Source organism: Alligator mississippiensis, chromosome 3 (assembly GCF_030867095.1).
Source record: "Alligator mississippiensis isolate rAllMis1 chromosome 3, rAllMis1, whole genome shotgun sequence".
In the NCBI taxonomy this organism is placed as follows: Eukaryota; Metazoa; Chordata; order Crocodylia; family Alligatoridae; genus Alligator; species Alligator mississippiensis.
Genome location: NC_081826.1, coordinates 188,169,068 through 188,188,520, shown reverse-complemented (window position 1 = coordinate 188,188,520; position 19,453 = coordinate 188,169,068). Strand labels below are relative to the sequence as shown.

At 42.5% G+C, this 19,453-nt stretch overlaps 1 protein-coding gene across 2 annotated transcripts in view; it reads left to right on the top strand.

Annotated features, from left to right (window-relative positions):
* Nucleotides 1-19,453, top strand: part of KDM4C (lysine demethylase 4C) — a 490,147-nt gene that overhangs the window by 458,808 nt on the left and 11,886 nt on the right. For both annotated transcript variants that reach the window (XM_006272325.4, XM_019478152.2), the window contains exon 21: nucleotides 13,945-14,064. In XM_006272325.4, the coding sequence (XP_006272387.1) occupies nucleotides 13,945-14,064 (120 nt within the window). The remainder of the gene's footprint in view (nucleotides 1-13,944; nucleotides 14,065-19,453) is intronic.

The following is a 19,453-nucleotide window of genomic DNA, read 5'->3' as shown; positions in this document are numbered from 1 at the left end:
AACATATGAAGAGCTAGATTCTTGGATTTTGTATATTTGCATAAGAATTTTACGTGATCCGTTTCCCAAAATGAAACACAGTTTGACAGCCTTTTTGACATCAACAGATATATGCAAGGAGTTTTGACAATTTCTTACTGCCCTTCAGTTTTAATGGTATGAGTAAATAAAATGTATTCACTCTTCTTAGCTCTGCTGCCTTATCTTTCTGTATGACAAACTTGTCTAAATTGGAAGTGTTAGTAATAATAATGTTGGTCGTGTTCCATATAAAACAATGGCTTGTAAGTGTGGCTGTGGGATCTTAATCACTTTCACTAAACCTGAAAGCTAAAGTGCACTAAACTAACATAAGCAGAAGAGACATTGTGCATTAACAAAATGGACTTGCTGACGTTTCATTTGGATCCTTGGGGGCATTTTGCCTTCCTTGGGGAACCCAAGTTGAGTCACCTTTGGAGCTCTGTTACAGGAGCCTTAGCCTTTCTTAGATTTTATACAGCAAGACCTGACTCTTCATGACAGCTTGCTCACCATGTGTTCAGTTCTTCCTGCAACACATTCTTTATACTGTGTTAAGCCCATATTTGAAACAGCCTTCACTTGATTTCTATTACTACAGAGAGCACTGTGTCATAGAGGGCATTTTGGAAGCTGTGCAGTTGAATACTAAATTAAGGTTGGTCCTAATTCAGGGTAAAAGCAGGGGGAGGGGATTTTTTTTTATAACAATGCCATTCAACTAAGCACAGCTGGAAGACCATTTGCGTGCAGAAGTCCAGAAGCCATACCAGTGGGTTTCATTTTTGCACCTTATGTTGTTTCTGTAAGTTTTAGGGAGGTTCCACGCTGATCTTTTGCTGCTAAGTGTTTTCCTGGAGGAAGTTTTTACATTTGAAAGCCTTTCTAGGAGAACTTGATGTCCCCGTTCTCTCAATAATTTTTCTTCATGTTAGATAAGCTTATCTGAAGTAGCCATTTCCTCTAAAGCATACTTAATTATTTAATTTATGTGAGTGGTGTGACACTCAGATTACCCTCCTGCTGACTTGAATTTATGCCTCTAAAGTAAGAGGACAGGTGTGGGTGGGTCACTTGTTTTTAAGGGCTGTGAAAATGTAATGTTTTATTTTTCCTCAGATGCTTCACCAATGAGTTCCTAACATTAAAGGCTCAGATGAATCAGTGCCATGGCTTAATCCATTCTTAGAAATTAAAGGTCAGATAGACTGGAGCTTACATTTGGCAACTACAATGGGTTTAAATTGCATTTCTAGGAACACCTCTCCTATGATAGGAACAAGAAAGTTTCCCTTTAAAAGTATGATTTGAAAAGTTTGTTATGCTATTAACTTATACTGTGCTCTAAAAGGTTGTGCCATTTTAGAGGGAGATAAAGACAAAGCTCAAACTCTAAAATAGTATAGTGCAAGTAAAGGCAGAACAGAAAAAGTGATAGTAAAGAACTGAGTTAAAGGGTATGGAAAAAACAGTGTTATATCAATAAGAAAGTCTGCCTGAATTTGTTATCTCATCTTTTTCATATACATTTTATTTTGTACATACAGACCTGATTGTCAGCTTGCAGTCTTCCAAAAATGTAGGCAGGAAAGCTTGTTGTAGAAATTGTGATTTGAGAACAGAATAAAAAATGACATTGCCAGATATGGTGGGGGTAGAACCAATTGTCTGCTCATGCTCTGCACCCTCCTGCCCTTCTTACCCGTTAACTGGTGTGGAGATGTAGTGGCTTGCTACCCCATAAGTGATAGTAAAGCAGGAGGCAGCAGTACAGTGTACTGGCATAAGGAAGTGGTGGCATATTACTCCCTCTTACTTTCTTGCACTTGCATGTGAGGACAAGCTGTAATCCGACTCTGGTTGTAGTTTGATTACTGGGAGGGGAAGGAGGTATCTTCTTGGATGTATTGTAGAGATGGGGCAATGGTTTAAAATGGAGCTTCTACATTTGGTGCAGCAGGAGGAGTAAAGAGAAGAAGTAAACAATGTGAACTGTAAATAACAGGTATAAGTGAGAGGACCTAGTGAATATGAATGAAGACATCAAATGGAAAGCAAGAAGTTCTGATTGCTGGAGGGCAGAATGGGAAACCTGAGGGATTTTATGCAATGAGAAAGATAGTAATGGTAGAAGCAAATGACACCAGGAATTAGAAAAAAGAAGAGTTCATGGGAATTTTCTTCTGCTGTCCACATGAGGCCTGCATGAGGCCTCCTCCTGCTATTTGTGATGTTAGTGGCTTCTGGAGATACTCAGGTGTTTTTAAGAGACACCTTTGGAAGATGATGAATTCTGGAGAAAGGAAACAAATGAAACACAGTTGATGGTAATTGTACCAAACTACCCAGCAGAAAATTAACTTCGGTTTCTGTGGTCACTATTATTATTATTCTTTTTCATGTTATTCCCATTGTATTACCAGTTTATAATTATGGGTGTCTAAATGATGATTTATAAAGTTAATTTATCTGATTTTTGATGAAAATACCTGAATCAGCTCTTTTCAGCTAAATCCAATAACCCCAGATAACTGCTCTACATTTTACCAACTACATTTCATCACCTGTCAACACTCCCCTCTTACCCCCCCCATCTCTCTCCCACTAACTCCTATCTCCTCTGATCTTTCCTGCCATTCATTTACATTTTTACAGACTTGCATTTGGCATATTGGTTTATGCATTTGTTTGACCCTAGGGAGTACACAAACACCAGCAGACTCTCCCTATGCCTGAAGAAGGGTCCTTGTGTCTGAAAACTTGTAAAGAACAATTTTCCAACTATTCAGTTGGTCTAACAAAAGCTACCCCATTTACCCAAAGAACCTTGTCTGCCTAATGTCGTTAGACTAACACGGGTACAACCAACACCCCCTAAATCAGGTCATGGCATTCAAAACTGAGTGCCCAACTGTGGGCCTACATCAGTTCTTGAAAACTGGCCTCTGTATTCCCATATTATGTTTCTGTTTTGAGGCTTTTATTGTCTACTGCTCCACATTATGCAGTGGGATGTAAGCTATTAGATTTGCCTTGTTTCCACTCATGTTTCCTCAGTGTAGCTTTTAAATTTCCCAGAGTTAGGATTTTTGTCTACTCCAGAGTATCTTCAAGAGGTTTATCATTACTCCAATTTAGACAAGTTAAAAAAAAAAAAAAGAAGTTATCAGGACATTAATCTCTGTTTAGTCAGGCCAACGTGAAAAGGGAATCAAGTTCTGGGTGATAACAGGAACATGAGGACCACTGGGTTTCAACAGTTTAAGTGGTTGAACAGGCTGCTGCTTTATTCCAGGTCTCCTGGGTGCATCTGTACATTACTCTGGGGGGAAAAAATCCCATAATCCATAACAATAGAAACATTTCTGAAGTCAAGCGACAAGTTAAGAAGAGTACAGCCCCTAGTTGGCCTCTCCAGTACTTGTACCAGGAAGTTGTTCCCAACACTCTTCAAAAACGTCCTGGATTGCCTGTGCACTGCTGTATTGCCCTCCCAGCAGACATCAGGGTGATTGAAGTCCCCCATGAGAACCAGGGCCTGTAATCAGGAAACTTCCACTAACAGTTTCAAGACAGCCTCATCTACCTCTATTCATCATAGGACCAGAACTTCCATATGCAAGTATGGAAGGCCTTGAATCATGACATTATTTAAATACATGCTTAAGTGGTTCTCTAAACAGAGGTACTTCTTTGAACAGTGAACGAAACCCTTGGTAAAGGTTTCCAGATCTGGAACTAGCAGACACCCACCACTATAGCAGACACTAGGGCTGTGCGAAATGGCTGTTTCGATTTGGTTTCAGATTCGGCCATTTCAGAGAACAGTGGTTTGTTTTGGGGTTTCAGTTTACTGTCCTGTTTTGTTTCAGCTGAATCTGTTTTGAATGGTCTGCAAACTTCGCACAGCCCTACTGCCCAGCCAGGTGGGGCTTGGGGCCCCAGCAGGGAGCAGGACAGGGCTGTGGGAGGCTCATCCGGGGGAGGGAGAGGGCGCAGATCTCTGTTCTGTATCATGCTGGGTTGCAGGCCAGGGAAACAGCACAAAGCGGTGAGCAAGCCTGCTGGTCCCTGCTGCGTGACTCAGCTCTGCAGGGAGTGGAGATCCACATCGGGGTCTCCTCACTGCCACTGCCTGCCCCATGCAGCCACATATCTCTGCTCTCTGAGGGGCCCGGTCATGCGGCAGGGACCAGCACTGCCCTGCCAGGCAACCTGGCTCTGCAAAGAGCAGAGATCCACACCGAGGATCTCCTCACTGCCACTGCCCATCCCGCGCTGCACTGATCTCTGGATCTCTGGGACCAGCACTGCCCTGCCACGTGATCTGGCTCCACAGGGAGCAGAGATCTTTGCGGGGGGTTTCCTCACCACTGCTGCCCACCCCATGTAGCCTCACATCGCTGGGGCAGCTCAGGGCAGGCAGTGGCGGCAAGAAGACCCCCAGCACGGATCTCTGCTCCCTGTGGAGCTGAGTTGTGTGGCAGGACAGCAGCGTACAACTGTTTCCCTGTAAGCCCGGCTCTGAAACTCCAAAATTTTCTGAACCATTTATGAAACATTTCAGATGCCTTGTTTTATTTTGGAAATGTTTCTCAGCTTTGTGTTTCAATTCAGATTCGGTGTTCTGGGCGCCGAAACAGCCCGAAACACCTCCGAAATGAAACGGCTGCTGAAATTTCTCACAGCCCTAGTAGACACCCACCCCAACATCACCCTTGTTGCTCTCCCCTTTGACCCTAACCCAGAGACTTTCAACAAGCCTATCTCCACTTTCATTCTGGAGCTCTGTGCAATTATACAGCTCTTTTACATGAAGAGCAACTCCTCCCCCTCATTTCCCTTGCTTGTCCTTCCTGAAGTGTTTATACCAGAGGTAGGTAACCCCTGGCATATGTGCCAGAGCATGGCATGTATGCCTCGGGGAAGGGGCTTTGACTGGGTTGGCACAAGAATTGGGCCCCTTGCAGCTCCCCCACTGTCCATCCCTGGCACACCAACATCTTAGTGTTGTCAAGGCTGTGGCTATTTTTGGCACTCTGCCCAAAAGCGTTGTTGACCCCTGGTTTATACCCATCCATGGCTGTACTCCAGTTATTTATCTAGTCATATTTATGTTTGTGGCTAAAACATAGAAGTACCTAAACCAGAAATTTAGTGTCTTATGTTTGTATAATTAAATTGTTGTTGTTGTTGTTAAAGGGATAGCAGGAGGGATGGGGGATCCATTTTTGGTAAATTAGAAATATCATTGGCTTGGAAAAATATGGTTTGCAAGTTACAGTCAAGCATAAAATAAAAATACTAAAAAGAGCTGGATCCAACACTTCAGGCCTTTGCCATGTGTGGTCCTCTTGACATAATTTAAAATTAAACTGCCATCATTGGGGTTACTTGTATGAATAAAGTTGCTGGATTGGCCCTTTAACAGTGAAAGGAGAACCTAGTTAATTGTGATCTTACTTTTTCTTTCAGTTGTCAAATGAGATAGTCCAGTCTTTATGTAAGTGACAGAAAATGTCATTATCTGCCAGGTTACACATGTGAAAATTGTTTAATGAGTTACAGAAAAATGGACTGGCATAGAGCACAGGTGGCCTGCCTGCAGCACACATATCAAAAGTGGCATGGGCAGCCTCTGTGTAGCACACAAAAGATTGGAGAAGGGACAGACAACACAGTGGCATATAGGTCAGGGAGCAGAAAGCAGAGCAACAGATCATGCAGGGAGCACAGAGCAAGGAATAGAAAGAAGAGCAACAGGTTAGGTGGGGGAAAGGGGTCAGAGTGGCATTCAGGGAATGTGTGGGAGGCTATTTGTGATACACCTGCCAAAAAGGAAGGCCCCCATTGGAATAGAGTACAAATGGAGGAGTTATACCATATGCCCTTAAAAGGCATGTAAGCATGGGCCATCTTTCTCCAATAGTTTGAGAGAACAAACTGTGTTATTCCAGTCCATAAGTACAACTTAAAAAGCAAAAGTGAGTCAGGCTCTAGAACTATGAGAGAGAGAGATGGCCCGTTCTTATCCATACCTTGATAGCGTTCCAAGGGGAAGCTTTAAGGACAAAAGTATTGATGAACAGTATTTCCGATGTACTCTATTCTGTTTACCCATAAACAGGCTTTTCTTCAACATTTGACAACATGTATCTTATCTCTCCATTTTTTCTGATCTCTTTTTGTGGTCAGTGCAGAGGTGATCCTATTCCTTGTGTTACAATTAAAGATTCCTGAATGATTCAGTATTCAGTTTGAAAAATGCTTTGCATTCAAGTAAATAGCCCTGCTGTTCTAGTGGCCAGTATCATTCAGTAACTATGGAAGTGGGTGCTGACAGCATGATCATCTGCATGTCGATCCTTTTTACTATCTAATATTTCATTCTCCTTTTCCCTTCAAAGCCTGCTGCAGTAGAGCAGTAGAAAGAACTGGGTTTAGCAATCTCCTGCAGAAAAAGTTTTGATCTTATCAAGATGGAAATTGATTTTCTTCATCTTGATATAAGAAGTTCCACAGAGTGCACATGCAATAGTATGAGTAGGAGGTAAAGTACTGCTCTTCAGCCAAGACATGCCAGTTCAATAAACCTGTGGCTGCATGCACACAGACATTCAGACAAGGCTATCAATCAGGAGGATCAAACCTGGGTCATTCTTCCCTTTATCCTCGTTTGAGTTAGAGAGAGATATGATCTCATACATTAAGCCAGCTTTCTATAATAACATCAAAACAATTAGCAAAAGCCAGCTCTGCCGAACCGATGCAGTTCCTTTCAGTGTGAATGAATGAGACTGGCATTTCTTCTGTTTTGAATGGGATCATTTTCTAGCAGTATTCCTGTTTATTTGTGCAATTTTTAAACTCAGCATACAAAATAATTATTTTTTCCATGAAAGATGCTGTGTTAACTCTGCACCTTTCTTCCTCAGTTTCTTAAAACATCCAAACTAATCTGTAACAAAAGATTTTCAGTCCTACAGTATTATGTAGAAACAATGATTGTGTGACCATCATCTGCCTGATTTTGATTGACGAATTCTTGTACTCCAAACCAAGGCAGAGAGAAAAAAAACATAAAAGGTTAGGAACCCATTTAATCCCCAGAGGGATCAAGCTGTTTGAGTTTTAAACTAACCCTATAAAGGCAGAAAATTATACAGCTAATGAAGAGCTTTGCCTGCTGATAGTCAGCAAGCATGTATCAGTAGTAGTTCTGTCACTTAAGAATATTCACAGATATTTCTTTGTGAGCTTTTTGCTTTTCATTTCCTTAAGAAGAAAAGCATGATTCTTAAAGCAATGCAGCTATTAGACGTATTGCAGCCTTTAGATTCTTTTCATTGTATTCCTTTATCTAATAGCTGCTTTCCTTCACCTGCAGGAAAAAAGCTAAATTCAAATTTGTTTTACTTAATAAAATATCCTACCTCGACTATACCAGCAGTTTCCTTTGTTAGTATTTTTCAATATCCTTCAGGTCATATTTTCTTTAAATTAGCTTTCATTGATATTCAGAGCCATAAAATGATTTCTTCTTTACTCCAGCTCAATACAGACATTAAAGAACACAGTTATTTCTTCCCCTCCCACTTTAACTTGCAGGCTTCTTTTAGTTGGTGCCTTAAAATATCTACAGAGAATGTTCTTATGGACATTGAACTCTAGTCCTGTTGATTTTGATGACCACAGCACAGAATTTTCTTTTTAACTGGAGTTCACAGAAGATATTGTAAAGCAGTGCTCAATTTGCTCAATCTGCGCTGCTTTGGGTGAAGCACAGAAAAAGCCAAGGGCTCTGATTTTTCATTTTCCTCTAATAATTATAAAATTTGTAATAGAAAAATTAATAATGCCATTGCTTTGCAAAACACTTTGTTAAAATGAAATTTGAATCATTGAGGAAACATCTGAGCTTGGCTTTCTTTGTCAATAATCAAAATACTAATCCTTCTGATCAAGTATCATTCATCTCATCTAGAACCAGAACTTCCATACACAAGTATGGAAGGCCTTGAATCATGACATCATTTAAGCACATGCTAAAGGGTTCCCTAAACAGAGATACTTCCTTGAACAGTGGCCTAAACCCTTGGTAAAGGTTTCCAAATTTGGAACTAGCTTCCAGAATTGAATAACTGCTCCAAAGTCCAGTCAATTTAAGACATGCTAAATAGCCATGTTATTTGATAAAGCTATTGTATCCTAATTGGAATTTTTAAAAAAATATCTATTGATATACATCAAACAAAGCCTCCTCCAGACTTTACTTTTGTATCAGATCAATAAATAGAGAAAGAAGAATATTTAAAGACTCCTATGTAAGACCGGTGGGGCTTCTGTATAGCAGTGTACTATATTTCCTCAAATAGAAGATGACCCTGATTATAAGACAACCCCCCAATAATTGGATTCTATATATGGAAGATCTATACATTTGTTATCATTTTTCAGGTATAGAATCTAATTGTTGGAGGCTTTGCTTAAATTTGTCCCTCTCCCTCTGCTACAGCAGGGAAAATATATCTGGGAGGTCAGGTAGCCCTTTACACTCCTCTTCCCCCTCAACTTTTTCCCCTGGCAGTCCCTTCCTCCGTTCCTTATTGTCAGACCCTGCTGTCCCTGAGCACATGAAAGTGAGGAGCAGATGTGAAAACTATAGCCTTGAAATTAAACACAGCTGTAGCTATTTGTATATAGTAATCATGAATTTAGTTTATTCAGAATAGATACATATTACCTTTTTTTGAAACTGCTGCAGGTTTTAGCAAAGGTACTCCATAAATGCACTAAACGTGTGCCAGGTTGGGAGAGGAGGTGGCAGGGGGATTCTGGGTGAACTGCATACAATATCTTGGCTCACCATGACTTGAAAATGAGTTGGTGGTAAGAATGGCTATGCACTACCATATATCTTATTCAGTTGGGGTACGCTAATGTTTCTTATGGTAGGTTCCTATCAGCGCGTTTGCCCTATGTGTGGGTCATGTGTTTTATAGACATGCTCAGTGTTGGCTGTATGTAATCAACTTCATAGTTTGTTTCCGTCGCTGAGCACATGCTGCTTTTGGCAGCAGTTTAATAATCGATGGTGTATTTAGTGAGATTTCCTTGTATGCGATTGTAAGACAAGGAGTTTTTTCCCCTATGGCAGCTGGTGTGGGGGGAGGGGAGGGCCTCATCTTTTACTCAAGTAAATAGTATAGAGGTTTACCTGCTTGTTGTAAGTGAGTTTATAAGAAGACCATGAAGTTAATTTGAGAAAAGGCTGATATTATATAAGCAAGAAAAAGAACAGAGGCTGTCAATAGCAGCTCACTGGCAGAAACTTAACAGACAATGCAGGAGCCATCCATGTTGGGCTTTCTCTTGGATTCAGACCAACTGATCAACCAATTTTCTGATCCCTGATCCATGTCCTAAGATCATGCTGACTCAAATCAAAAGAATTCCAACCCAACCTTTTGAAACAGTGATTCCCCAATGCATTCTAAACTTGTGGAGATAATCCTTCACTTGATTTGCGATTTCCATATAATTCACCCATCCTGCCTTTGAATCCTCTGAAATCTCTTCTTACAAGCCTTGGGATTTAGTTCAAATGCAAAGGACAGGGTCACTTTAAATTGGCCCTCATCGTGAAAGTCACCTATTTGTCTGAAGGTGTCTATGGTCTTTACTCCAAGTAAGGGCATGAGGAAAAAAAAAAAGGCGCTGATCTCTGAGAGCCACTCTAATTAAAGCGCCTGCACCATCGCATGTATTCAGCATTTAACGCTTCAAAATGGCGAGCTTTAGTTGAAGTGCCCACGCCACCATTTTAAAGTGCAGAGACACTGAATATATGTGATGTGGAGGCTGCTGGAGCATGCTAATTAATATGCATCAGCAGACTTGATTAATTGAGTCTGCTCTGACATGTGCTAATTAACACACATCAGAGCAGATGCCCAGCATGTGTATAGATGCTCATTAGGTCCCCAGTTCCCCCATTGTACAAGGTCCAGTTCATGCTGACAGCAGTGTTCTCTTTCTGCCTGGTTACCCTGGCAGTGTGCATTCTCCTTTTAGCACTGGTATTTTCATTTATCTGCCAGGTATAACTTGTCTCTCAAACTGCAACTTCTGCTATGCAAGAACCTGCTAAGAGTTTGGGAGCCCAGTCTGGATGGGACCTAATTGTTGTTGCATTCCTGCCATCCTGTTTTCCACGTTTCTAGGAGTAATGTGATCCAATATGACCTATGTCCTGGGGACACTAACAAACTATGCAGTGGGGAGATTTTGCCTCTGGTCAGCATCTTACAGCAAAGTCATCAGCTCTGACGTGATCCATTATTTAGCCTTTAGTTTTCTCTAATTGAACTTATTTCGGCTGCTCATAATTCATTGTTCCTACCTGTCTTCTCCCTAATACACTCCCCAAAAGAGTACAGGACACATTTTTTTTCTACAGTGCTTAATTTAATGCTGAAAATTTACTACCATCATGCCATTCCCCCCTGCTCCTTCCACTGTGTCACAGCTACAGTGATAGTTAATGATGCTTTTCCTGGTCCCTGTGAGCAAACCCCTCAGATCTAATGTCTTCATCCATCTCAGGATGGAATCCCAAGACTCTGAGACTTTTAGACCAGGTCATAACCTAAAGTGCCCTATGTATTAGGTTTAAGAATCTCTGATTTAGTATGGTACGTAAGAAACCATAGTAATCCAGTGTTAGAAGCTAGGCTGCAGCCTCCCAATTTGATCGCCTCCTTCTGTTCATGGGTCATGGGTTGAATCAAACTTAGGAACAGTAGCTTAACTAAGATGGGGTGACCAGGGCAGACTTGGGGGAAGGCTGGAGAAAAATAACAGCTACTCTCACAGCCACATAATCATGCTGGTGTCACCAGAAGCCACTGCTGTCCCTGTGCATTGCCACTGCCCTGTGCATTGTTACTGTCCACTACCCAGTTGCCCTGTTACACCTCTGTTCAGGAACTGTATATGGATTGGCATCCATATTGCTAGGGACAACATGAGTTTAAGTACGACGGGTTTGAAGAAATTTGTGATAGCAAGATAACGTTCAGATTAGAATCACAACAATTATCAGTGGTATCGTTAGAGATAAATCCTTCTCACTCTCACTTTGCTATCCATAATCATCAGGGTGTAACATTTTGGTTTTATTTAAGATGCATTGTTTTACAGAGAAATACATTTCTTTCCTTTCAATATAATGGGTCAGATCTCAAGGGTAAATGCTTGGTGGTAAATTTAATTTCTCTTGTGAAAGTAATAACGCTTGTTTTAAAGTATTTTGTGTGAATTTCCTAATCAGAATGGAAGTAGTACTGTGGTGCCCCAAATTAGAACTAGATCAGGGGCTCTCAACCTTTTTAAACTCAAAGCACCTCTTGGAAAATGCCAGTGTTACTTGATTTGTTCTTTTGTTGCAAAGAATTCAGAAGACCATAAAAGGTCAGAATGGTTTAAACACTGTAGTTTCCTATTTGAAATCTCTGTGTTTATCGTATGAATCATGTTTGCACACTTAACAGTGTTAATGTTGTGTTGTACCCTGCATCACCTTGGACAAAATCTCATAGTACCCTGAGGTGGTATGGCACCCTGGTTGAAAATCACTGAAACTAGATATTAGGCAGGCTTCCTCCAACAACTTGTCAGTGTACCTCTATCCTGTTTTGCAACAGCCCTGCTATATTTGAATTCTAGATCTGCCACTAGTGCCAAATACTGTGCTGGATTAATACAACTTAATTTTCTTTCAGTTATGACATGAGTCACAATTTGAATCTATGGCCATGTTTACATGGGCAGAGGGCTGGCAAAGAGAATCTCTGGGGAAGACTGCCAGCACTAGAGGCCTACTCAATGATCACAGAATTAGCATAAAGACTCTTCTCTGGCCCTTCTACATTGGGGGTTGTATGTGGTAAAAGGGCATGTGGCTTATGTGAATAGTTTCTTGGCTAATCTGGCCTGGCAGGGCAGTCCATAGAGAGAGTTCATAGCCAGCAAAAGGATTAGATTGTTCTATTTTACACCAGGAACCAGGCCCAGAATTTGAGTAGTTCAAGAATGGTAGTAGCCGATTTTTCCTTCCCCTGCTACTCCTCCTTTGAGGTGCCACCCAGAATGTTTCTTTATGGCCTCAGTTTGGCTTAGGCTGTGGACACAAGAACTCTTGGAACCCTTTCAAAAAGAGAGCAGCTGGTATATTCTAATTGTCCTATGTGAACGCGCTGGCGTGATTCAAATGCAGCAAACCTGCTCCGACTTTAACCCTGGATGAAGGAGTGTCAAAGTTGGGATGGATTGCTGCATTTGAATCATTCTCAGTTGATTCACACACAACAATTGGAATGTACCAGGTGCTACCCTTTTGAAATGGTCTCCTTTTGAAAGGGCTTCAAGCATTCTTTCATTTGTCCACACCCTTAGGCTAGGTACAGATATTCAAAAAGCCCGAGGTGAAATTTATCTAAGTTACACAGTTTTATGTAAGTGGTGTAGATCAGATCGATAGTGAACAGAACACACATTCATCCTTTGGTGGGGGGGAAGGTAGGGACAAATCTTAGACCAGGATCCACCATTTTTAAACCAGTCTATATGTGCTGAACTTCTGTTCTGTTATGCGTATAGACTGGTTTCTGATCTCTGATACTGGTAAAAGTGAAATGTCTATACCTGGCCTTATTATCTGACTGCATTTCCTTTGCTCCTGACACTGAATGGTGTCAAATGTACCAAAATGAACCTATTACCTACACTTACATATGGCTGGAGGTGTTTTAGATCTGCCCAACCACTTGTGAATATTTGTAAATTGTCCTTCCACAACATCTAATGAAATGAGCTCTGGCTCATGAAAACTCATGCTATATATCTCAGATTTAGTTTATAAGGTTAAATCTACCCTGCCTTTCACTTGTAAATAGTTTGGATTGTAACACAGTGCCATATCTTTGCCTTACGTGGGCAAAATAAAATGCGTTCATCTGCTAGCACACCAGGCAGCACAAAAGAAACCCCCCCTTGCATACCCTGGACAAAAACCCCAAAATTCTTAACTCTAAACTATTAATCTCTTTCTGTATTTCTTGAAGCTGGTAATTCTCAACTAGGGTGCTGTGGCATCCCAGGGTGCTTTGAGTTCCTTTCAAGGGTGCTGTAGGGTGCCACGCAATGTTAGCACTGTTAGGTGTGGAAATATGATTCACAAAATAAATGCAGGGATTTCAAATAAGAATCCATAGCATTAAAAATATCCTGACCTGCTGTGGTCTGGGTGGCTTGCAACAGAAGAAGCACTTTATTATTTTTCCACAGCCAAAATACAGGTGAAAACTAAGCATTTTTGAGGGGAGCCTTGAGTCTAATGAAGAGGTGCCTTGAGTCTGACAAGTTTGAGAACCACTGCACTAAGCAGGCAATTCACTGATGTGCTTGCTGTGTGTAGTTTGACCAGTCATGTGTACATTTAGTCAGTAAAGTTGGCATCTAGCAGGACTGCTTTTGAGTTAGCAACACATGAATTGCTCAAATATGTAAAAGAAAATAACCCTAGCAAACACATAACTGCATTTTAAAACCCCATTTCCAATGTGTGACAGAAATGGCTTTGGGAAAGGCAGCAAAGGTGCTGATAATTTTCTGATTCATACGCATTGCTTTGACATTGTGACATCAGGTTGCTCAGAGTGTTTCTTTGGTCACTATTTTCTTCTCGCAAAAATGCACAGCGTTTTTTTGCTAGCCTGTTAGCAGGCTTATAATGCTGCAAACACACATGATAATAACTCCTCTCCAATTATCAAGTTGTAATTTTACTGGTAATTTTAAAAAATGTAATGGCTTACTCACTGACTTGAGAAACAATCTTTTTTTTTTTTTTTTTATAAATAGAGCAGAGATTGCCTAAAACTTGGTCCACCTGCAGAGGGAGAGGTTGTCCAAGTGAAATGGCCTGATGGAAAGCTGTATAGTGCAAAATATCTGGGAACAAATGTAGCACACATGTATCAGGTGAGTGCCTTTCTTTATTACTATGTGCCTGTCTTCCAAATGCCTTTATGTCTGTTATAAATAACTCATTCTGCTCCAGACCTGAAATGTCCATGCCAGTGTTAAAATGGTGGAACTTGGTCATGACTCCTAAAGGGTGATGCATTCACATTAACCAGTAAAATGGCTTCAAATGTTTACACGAACAATACAGTCATGGAGATTTGTAATTCTACTTGTCTTCCAGAAGGAAGGCAATTTTATAGGACTCTAGTGTTGTTCAGTGGAGTTCTTCCTATGAAGGTGGAGAGTTGGATTATTAAGACTGCAGGGTGATACAGTGTTGTTCTCTTTTTGCTGTTTGTTTTTATTATCAGGTAATATTTTAATGGGCACCTGATATTATGCATCCAGAGGCAGTCCCGAAAAAGATGGAGGACAATGCAAAACACACTAAAGTAGCATATTTTGAGCCTTTTGATGAGGCGATGTTATGTTGATTGACCACATACTTAACAATATGTTATATACTTTGTAAAAGGAAAAGCAAATGGAGGACTGCACCTGGGGAGGAAGAACCAGCAGCATACCTACAGGCAGGGGAACTCCCTTCTTGTCAGTGCAGAGGCAGAAAAGGATCTTGGAATAATTATTGATGCCAAAATGAACATGGGCCGACAGTGTGGGGATGCGGTTAGGAAGGCTAACTGCACCTTGTCATGCATCCACAGATGCATCTTGAGCAGGTCCAAGGAGGTGATCCTCCCCCTCTATGTGGCACTGGTCAGGCCACAGCTGGAGTACTGCGTCCAGTTCTGGGCGCCGCGCTTCAGGAGAGATGTGGACAACATTGAGAGGGCTCAGAGGAGAGCCACCCACATAATCAGGGGGCAGCAGGGCAGGCCCTACGAGGAGAGGCTAAGGGACCTGAACCTGTTCAGCCTCCACAAGAGAAGGCTGAGGGGGGGATCTAGTGGCCTGTTACAAACTAGTCAGAGGGGACCAGCAGGCATTGGGGGAGTCCCTGTTCCCCCGAGCACTCCCAGGAGTGACTAGAAATAACGGTCACAAGCTGGCAGAGGGTAGATTCAGACTAGACATCAGGAGGAGCTACTTCACAGTCAGGGCGGCTAGGACCCGGAACCAACTTCCAAGAGAAGTGGTGCTGGCTCCTACCCTGGGTTTCTTTAAGAGGAGCCTAGATGAACACCTTGCCGGGGGTCGTTTGACCCCAGTACTCTTTCCTGCCATGGCAGGGGGTCGGACTTGATGATCTGCTCAGGTCCTTTCTGACCCTACCAACTATGAAACTATGACTGTGGGCAAGACACAAAATCTGACTTGTGGTTTCAGAGACAGCATATTTGTGTTTTATAGATATGTATTTAAGACAAATAAGTTATCTTTGAGTCCCCAAGTGGATAGTAGAAACTGCACTAAGAATCAGTAAAATAATAGCACTTTTTAAGAGTAAGAATGTGTTGTATTTTCTTTATATAGCTAGTGTTTTTCACATACATTATTCTTCCTATCTGAGAGCTTCACCAGCTCTACATGAAAGTGCTCAAGTATTGCAATGTCCACAGTAAATGAAGGCACACAGAAGTTAGATGACTTCTTCTGATAATGTTTTCACTTCTTCCAATGACTTTCAGTCAAACTGAGGTCCCCAGGTTCCTGATCTCTTGCACAAATCTCTGAACTGTACTGCTTCCCTTATGTTTACCACCTGTATTATGTTTTGAAGATAAAAGGATCTGCATAAAAACCTGTGCACAGTTGTTTTATAGACCGGCTTATATTTACAACATTTTAAAAACAATTAATCCTCATGAGAACCAGTTTCACAGGTAGAAAAACTGAGGCAGTGAACTGAAATCTTCACCTCCCCACCCTTCCCCTCGGATACCATTACAATGGGTGGAACTGCATAAGGAGCTTCTGAAAGGCTCCTGTCCAGCTACAGGAGAATTCCCTTGGCACAGGAGCTATAGATAACCACTCTATTGCTGCCTTTCAGTGATCCCTTGCAAGCCCTGTGACAGGGGCATGGAGAAGGCAAAAAGGGCAGCATGTTAGGTCAAGGTTGCCACACACAGTACTGCAGGTATTCTGACAAATGCAGCAGCCCCAAGAGCAGGGGTGGGCAAAATATGACCCATGGGTTGTATCTGGCCTGCCAGTTGATCCTGTCTAGCCTGCCAGCCACCGCTGGGAGCCTCAGGATGGAGGGATGTGCCCTGCACCACCCTGCTCTGCCCTGCCGCAGCTGGGGCTGGGGCATACAGCACACATACTCTTCTCTTTCCCCCCCGCCCCCCCCCCCCCCCCGGCATCCATCTCCTCTGCCCGGCTTCCTGTTGGTGCTGTGACTGGCAGCCAGGCCCACATGGGGCAGGGCATGATGCGTACTGCCAAGTAACTATCCTGTCTGTCTGCTTCCCCACTGCAATGAGCCATTGCCACTACAGCATCACTAGGAGATGAGTCGCATTGGCCCCCAACTTTTCTGGTGCAGCGTGGTGGCAGCAGCTCATTGCAGCAGGTGGGCAGGTGGGACAGCTACTCAGCATGCTGCATTGCACCCTGTCCTGTGCAGGCCTACCTGCCAGCAGCCACAGTGCCAGGACTGTGCAGTGCCAGCAGGAAGCAGGCAGGGAGGAAGGGATGAATGCAGGAGGATAGAGGAGTCTGCGCAGTATGCAGCTCAGCCTGGCCCCAGCTACAGCAGACTGGAGTGGCTCCCAGTTGTGGCCAGTGGGCTGGATAGGATCAGTTGGCATCTCCCCAGCCCCACCTCCAGCCCTCAATGTCTCACCAAAACTCTTTAAGTGGCCCTCCAGTCAATAATTCTCCACCTGTGCCCTAGAGCAAATCAGAAAGACTGCCTCCTAAATTATATTGGAGGCTATGGATTAGCTTAGGGTTAGGAAGCTCCCCAAGTATATGATTGGAAAAAAAAAACCCTTCAACAAACCTGTTCTAGTTTGATAAAGGAATTCTTATGTGAGATTTCGCTCATGGTCATGTGGAATTTACAGAATTTGAAACCAGCTGTGTGCAGGGCACACAACCATGATCACAAATATCCACATCAGCATCTAACTGGAGATTTGTTTCTCTGTACAAATCCTAGGCAGCATTGTGCATTTTAAAGACAATTCTGAAAACCTAAGACCTCCGTGTGTGGTGTCAGTCATTTTATTTATTTGCATGTTTCTTTTCAGTATCCATTTGTGAGCTTCACTGGATGACTAAATTGTCCATGTACCCAATTAAATGCTTTCTAGTAGTTTCAATTAAATTGTTAATTTATGATGTTCTAATACAAGAAAGCCACATGGAGAGAACAACAAGGTACACAGAATGGGAGTGTAGCAGCAGGTTTTCTTTCTCTATTCAATGTTTAAATGTATAATATGTATGTTTGGTTTAACATGTAAAGCAGGAATCTTTATTTCTTTGTGAATAATTGCATGAAGAATGCATACAAAATAATACATACACTATTTGTTAAAATTGTAACATATGCAGTCTGGTAAATTGGGGTGAATTAGACTGCCATATTGTATTCTGTCTAAATAATTGTATGACTAAATAGCTTCATCTTTTGCACCATAACTGTAGGTTTTTCCAAAATCAGTCACATCTTGTGGCCTGGTCTCTTATCCTGGCTAGCTCCTTGATGTTATACAGGTCTTCAAGAGAGTAGAGGTCAATAGATATTCTATAGCCTGTGGTTTCCCCACATTCATGTGTAGCTATGTCATTAGAATAGCTCCATTTCCACATTGTCTTCGTTCTGCCTACTCTTGCTTGGAGGTAAGCAAACATCTCTAGGTTAGCTTGTACATGTTAATCCTAAACAATATCCCTACCAATAACCTCAACAGCTTTGCTGTCTGGAGTTTTGTACTCCTGGTAGGGTCACCCATGGCAGCAAGGTCAAGAGTAACATTTCCAGGCTAATAGCAATCAACAAATAAAAATGAAGGTCCTTGGTGGTGGAGCAGGTGGATGAAGGAAGACTATTTCGCAGTGGCTGCAAAGGTGAATAAAGGCTGCAGCAGAACAGAAACCTCTGGTCATCAAGATTTTCCTTGCCTTTGAATTAAGGTTTTCTTCCTATGAAGTATTGTGTGGTTGCTGATGCATAAAGGCATACATAAGACATGTTGAACTGTCTTCCTTCAATAGCAAGTCCTACAGTGATGGGTGAGTGGTGACAGGGGCAGGTGCTAGTGACCACCAGAGGCTCCTATTCATGGACCTACATGAAAGCGATGGTTGTATGATGGTAATTTTGTACTTGGAACTGCGATGTGTGCAATTCATCAGCTGCAGCCATGACTGGGATCCACTCTGCTCACCTCATATTGTCGGGGACTAGAAAAGATTTCTTAAACATAGTTTTTCATTTCACCTGACTGGAAAATCATTTCTAGTGCGATCACTCTGAGTCCAAATCAAGTAATGAAGTTTGTGAGCTGGAATGTCCACACCCTGATGGACAATCTTAACAATGACTGACCAGAGTGAAGGATAACACTCATGACCGAAGAACATGTATTATTGATATTGACACTGCTGAATTTAGTGACTAGGGACAGACTTTACAAATAAACAAGTATAAGTGATCAGAAACCAATTCAAACCTGTGACAGAACAGAAGTTCAGTGCACATAGACTGCTTTCAAAATGGCTGAAACCAGTTTAAGATAGACCTGGATGGATGTAGTATCAGATATAATTGGTTTAGGTTAAACTGGTCTCGAACTTCTGTCCCAGATCCCCTTTTGACATAAGTTAGATCTCATTCCCATGCATCCCAAGAGTCTGTGCAGATCCCTGCAAACTCCCCTCACATGTCGGGCAGGCTAGCCTCTGCTCCAGCTTGTCTGTTCCAGCCCAGCCCAGGGGCCCCAACCTTGGGTGTCACAGAGCTCAGGCAGCCCCACCAGCACAGGGGTGGAGGGAGGAACAGACCCCTCTGTCCTGGCCCTGTGTGCCCCCAACTGGGGTCTGCACAGTGTGGGGGAGGGGGGGTACATTCCCTCTCCACACTTCCCCCCCATGTCTGACAGGTGTGGGGCATTGGCAGCCTGGTGGAGCCACGTGGGGAAGAAAGCCCCCATCTTTGGGACTTCCCCCTCCCCCCACTATACAGATCCTGGCTAGTGGGGCTGGGGCAGGGGGATTTGTTCCTCCCCCAATCTGCCTGCCCCCATGGCTGAGAAGGTGGCGAGGAGGCAGGGCTGGGACATTTGTAGCCTGGTGGAGCAAGGAGGCATGCACAAGTGTCCCCTGCCTTCTGGCCTTGGCCAGGCATCTGCTTGCCTTGGCCAACTGATAAGTGAATTTGTATTCTGTTCGTTAATGGTTCAATCTACACAGCTTAGAGAATGTTGCA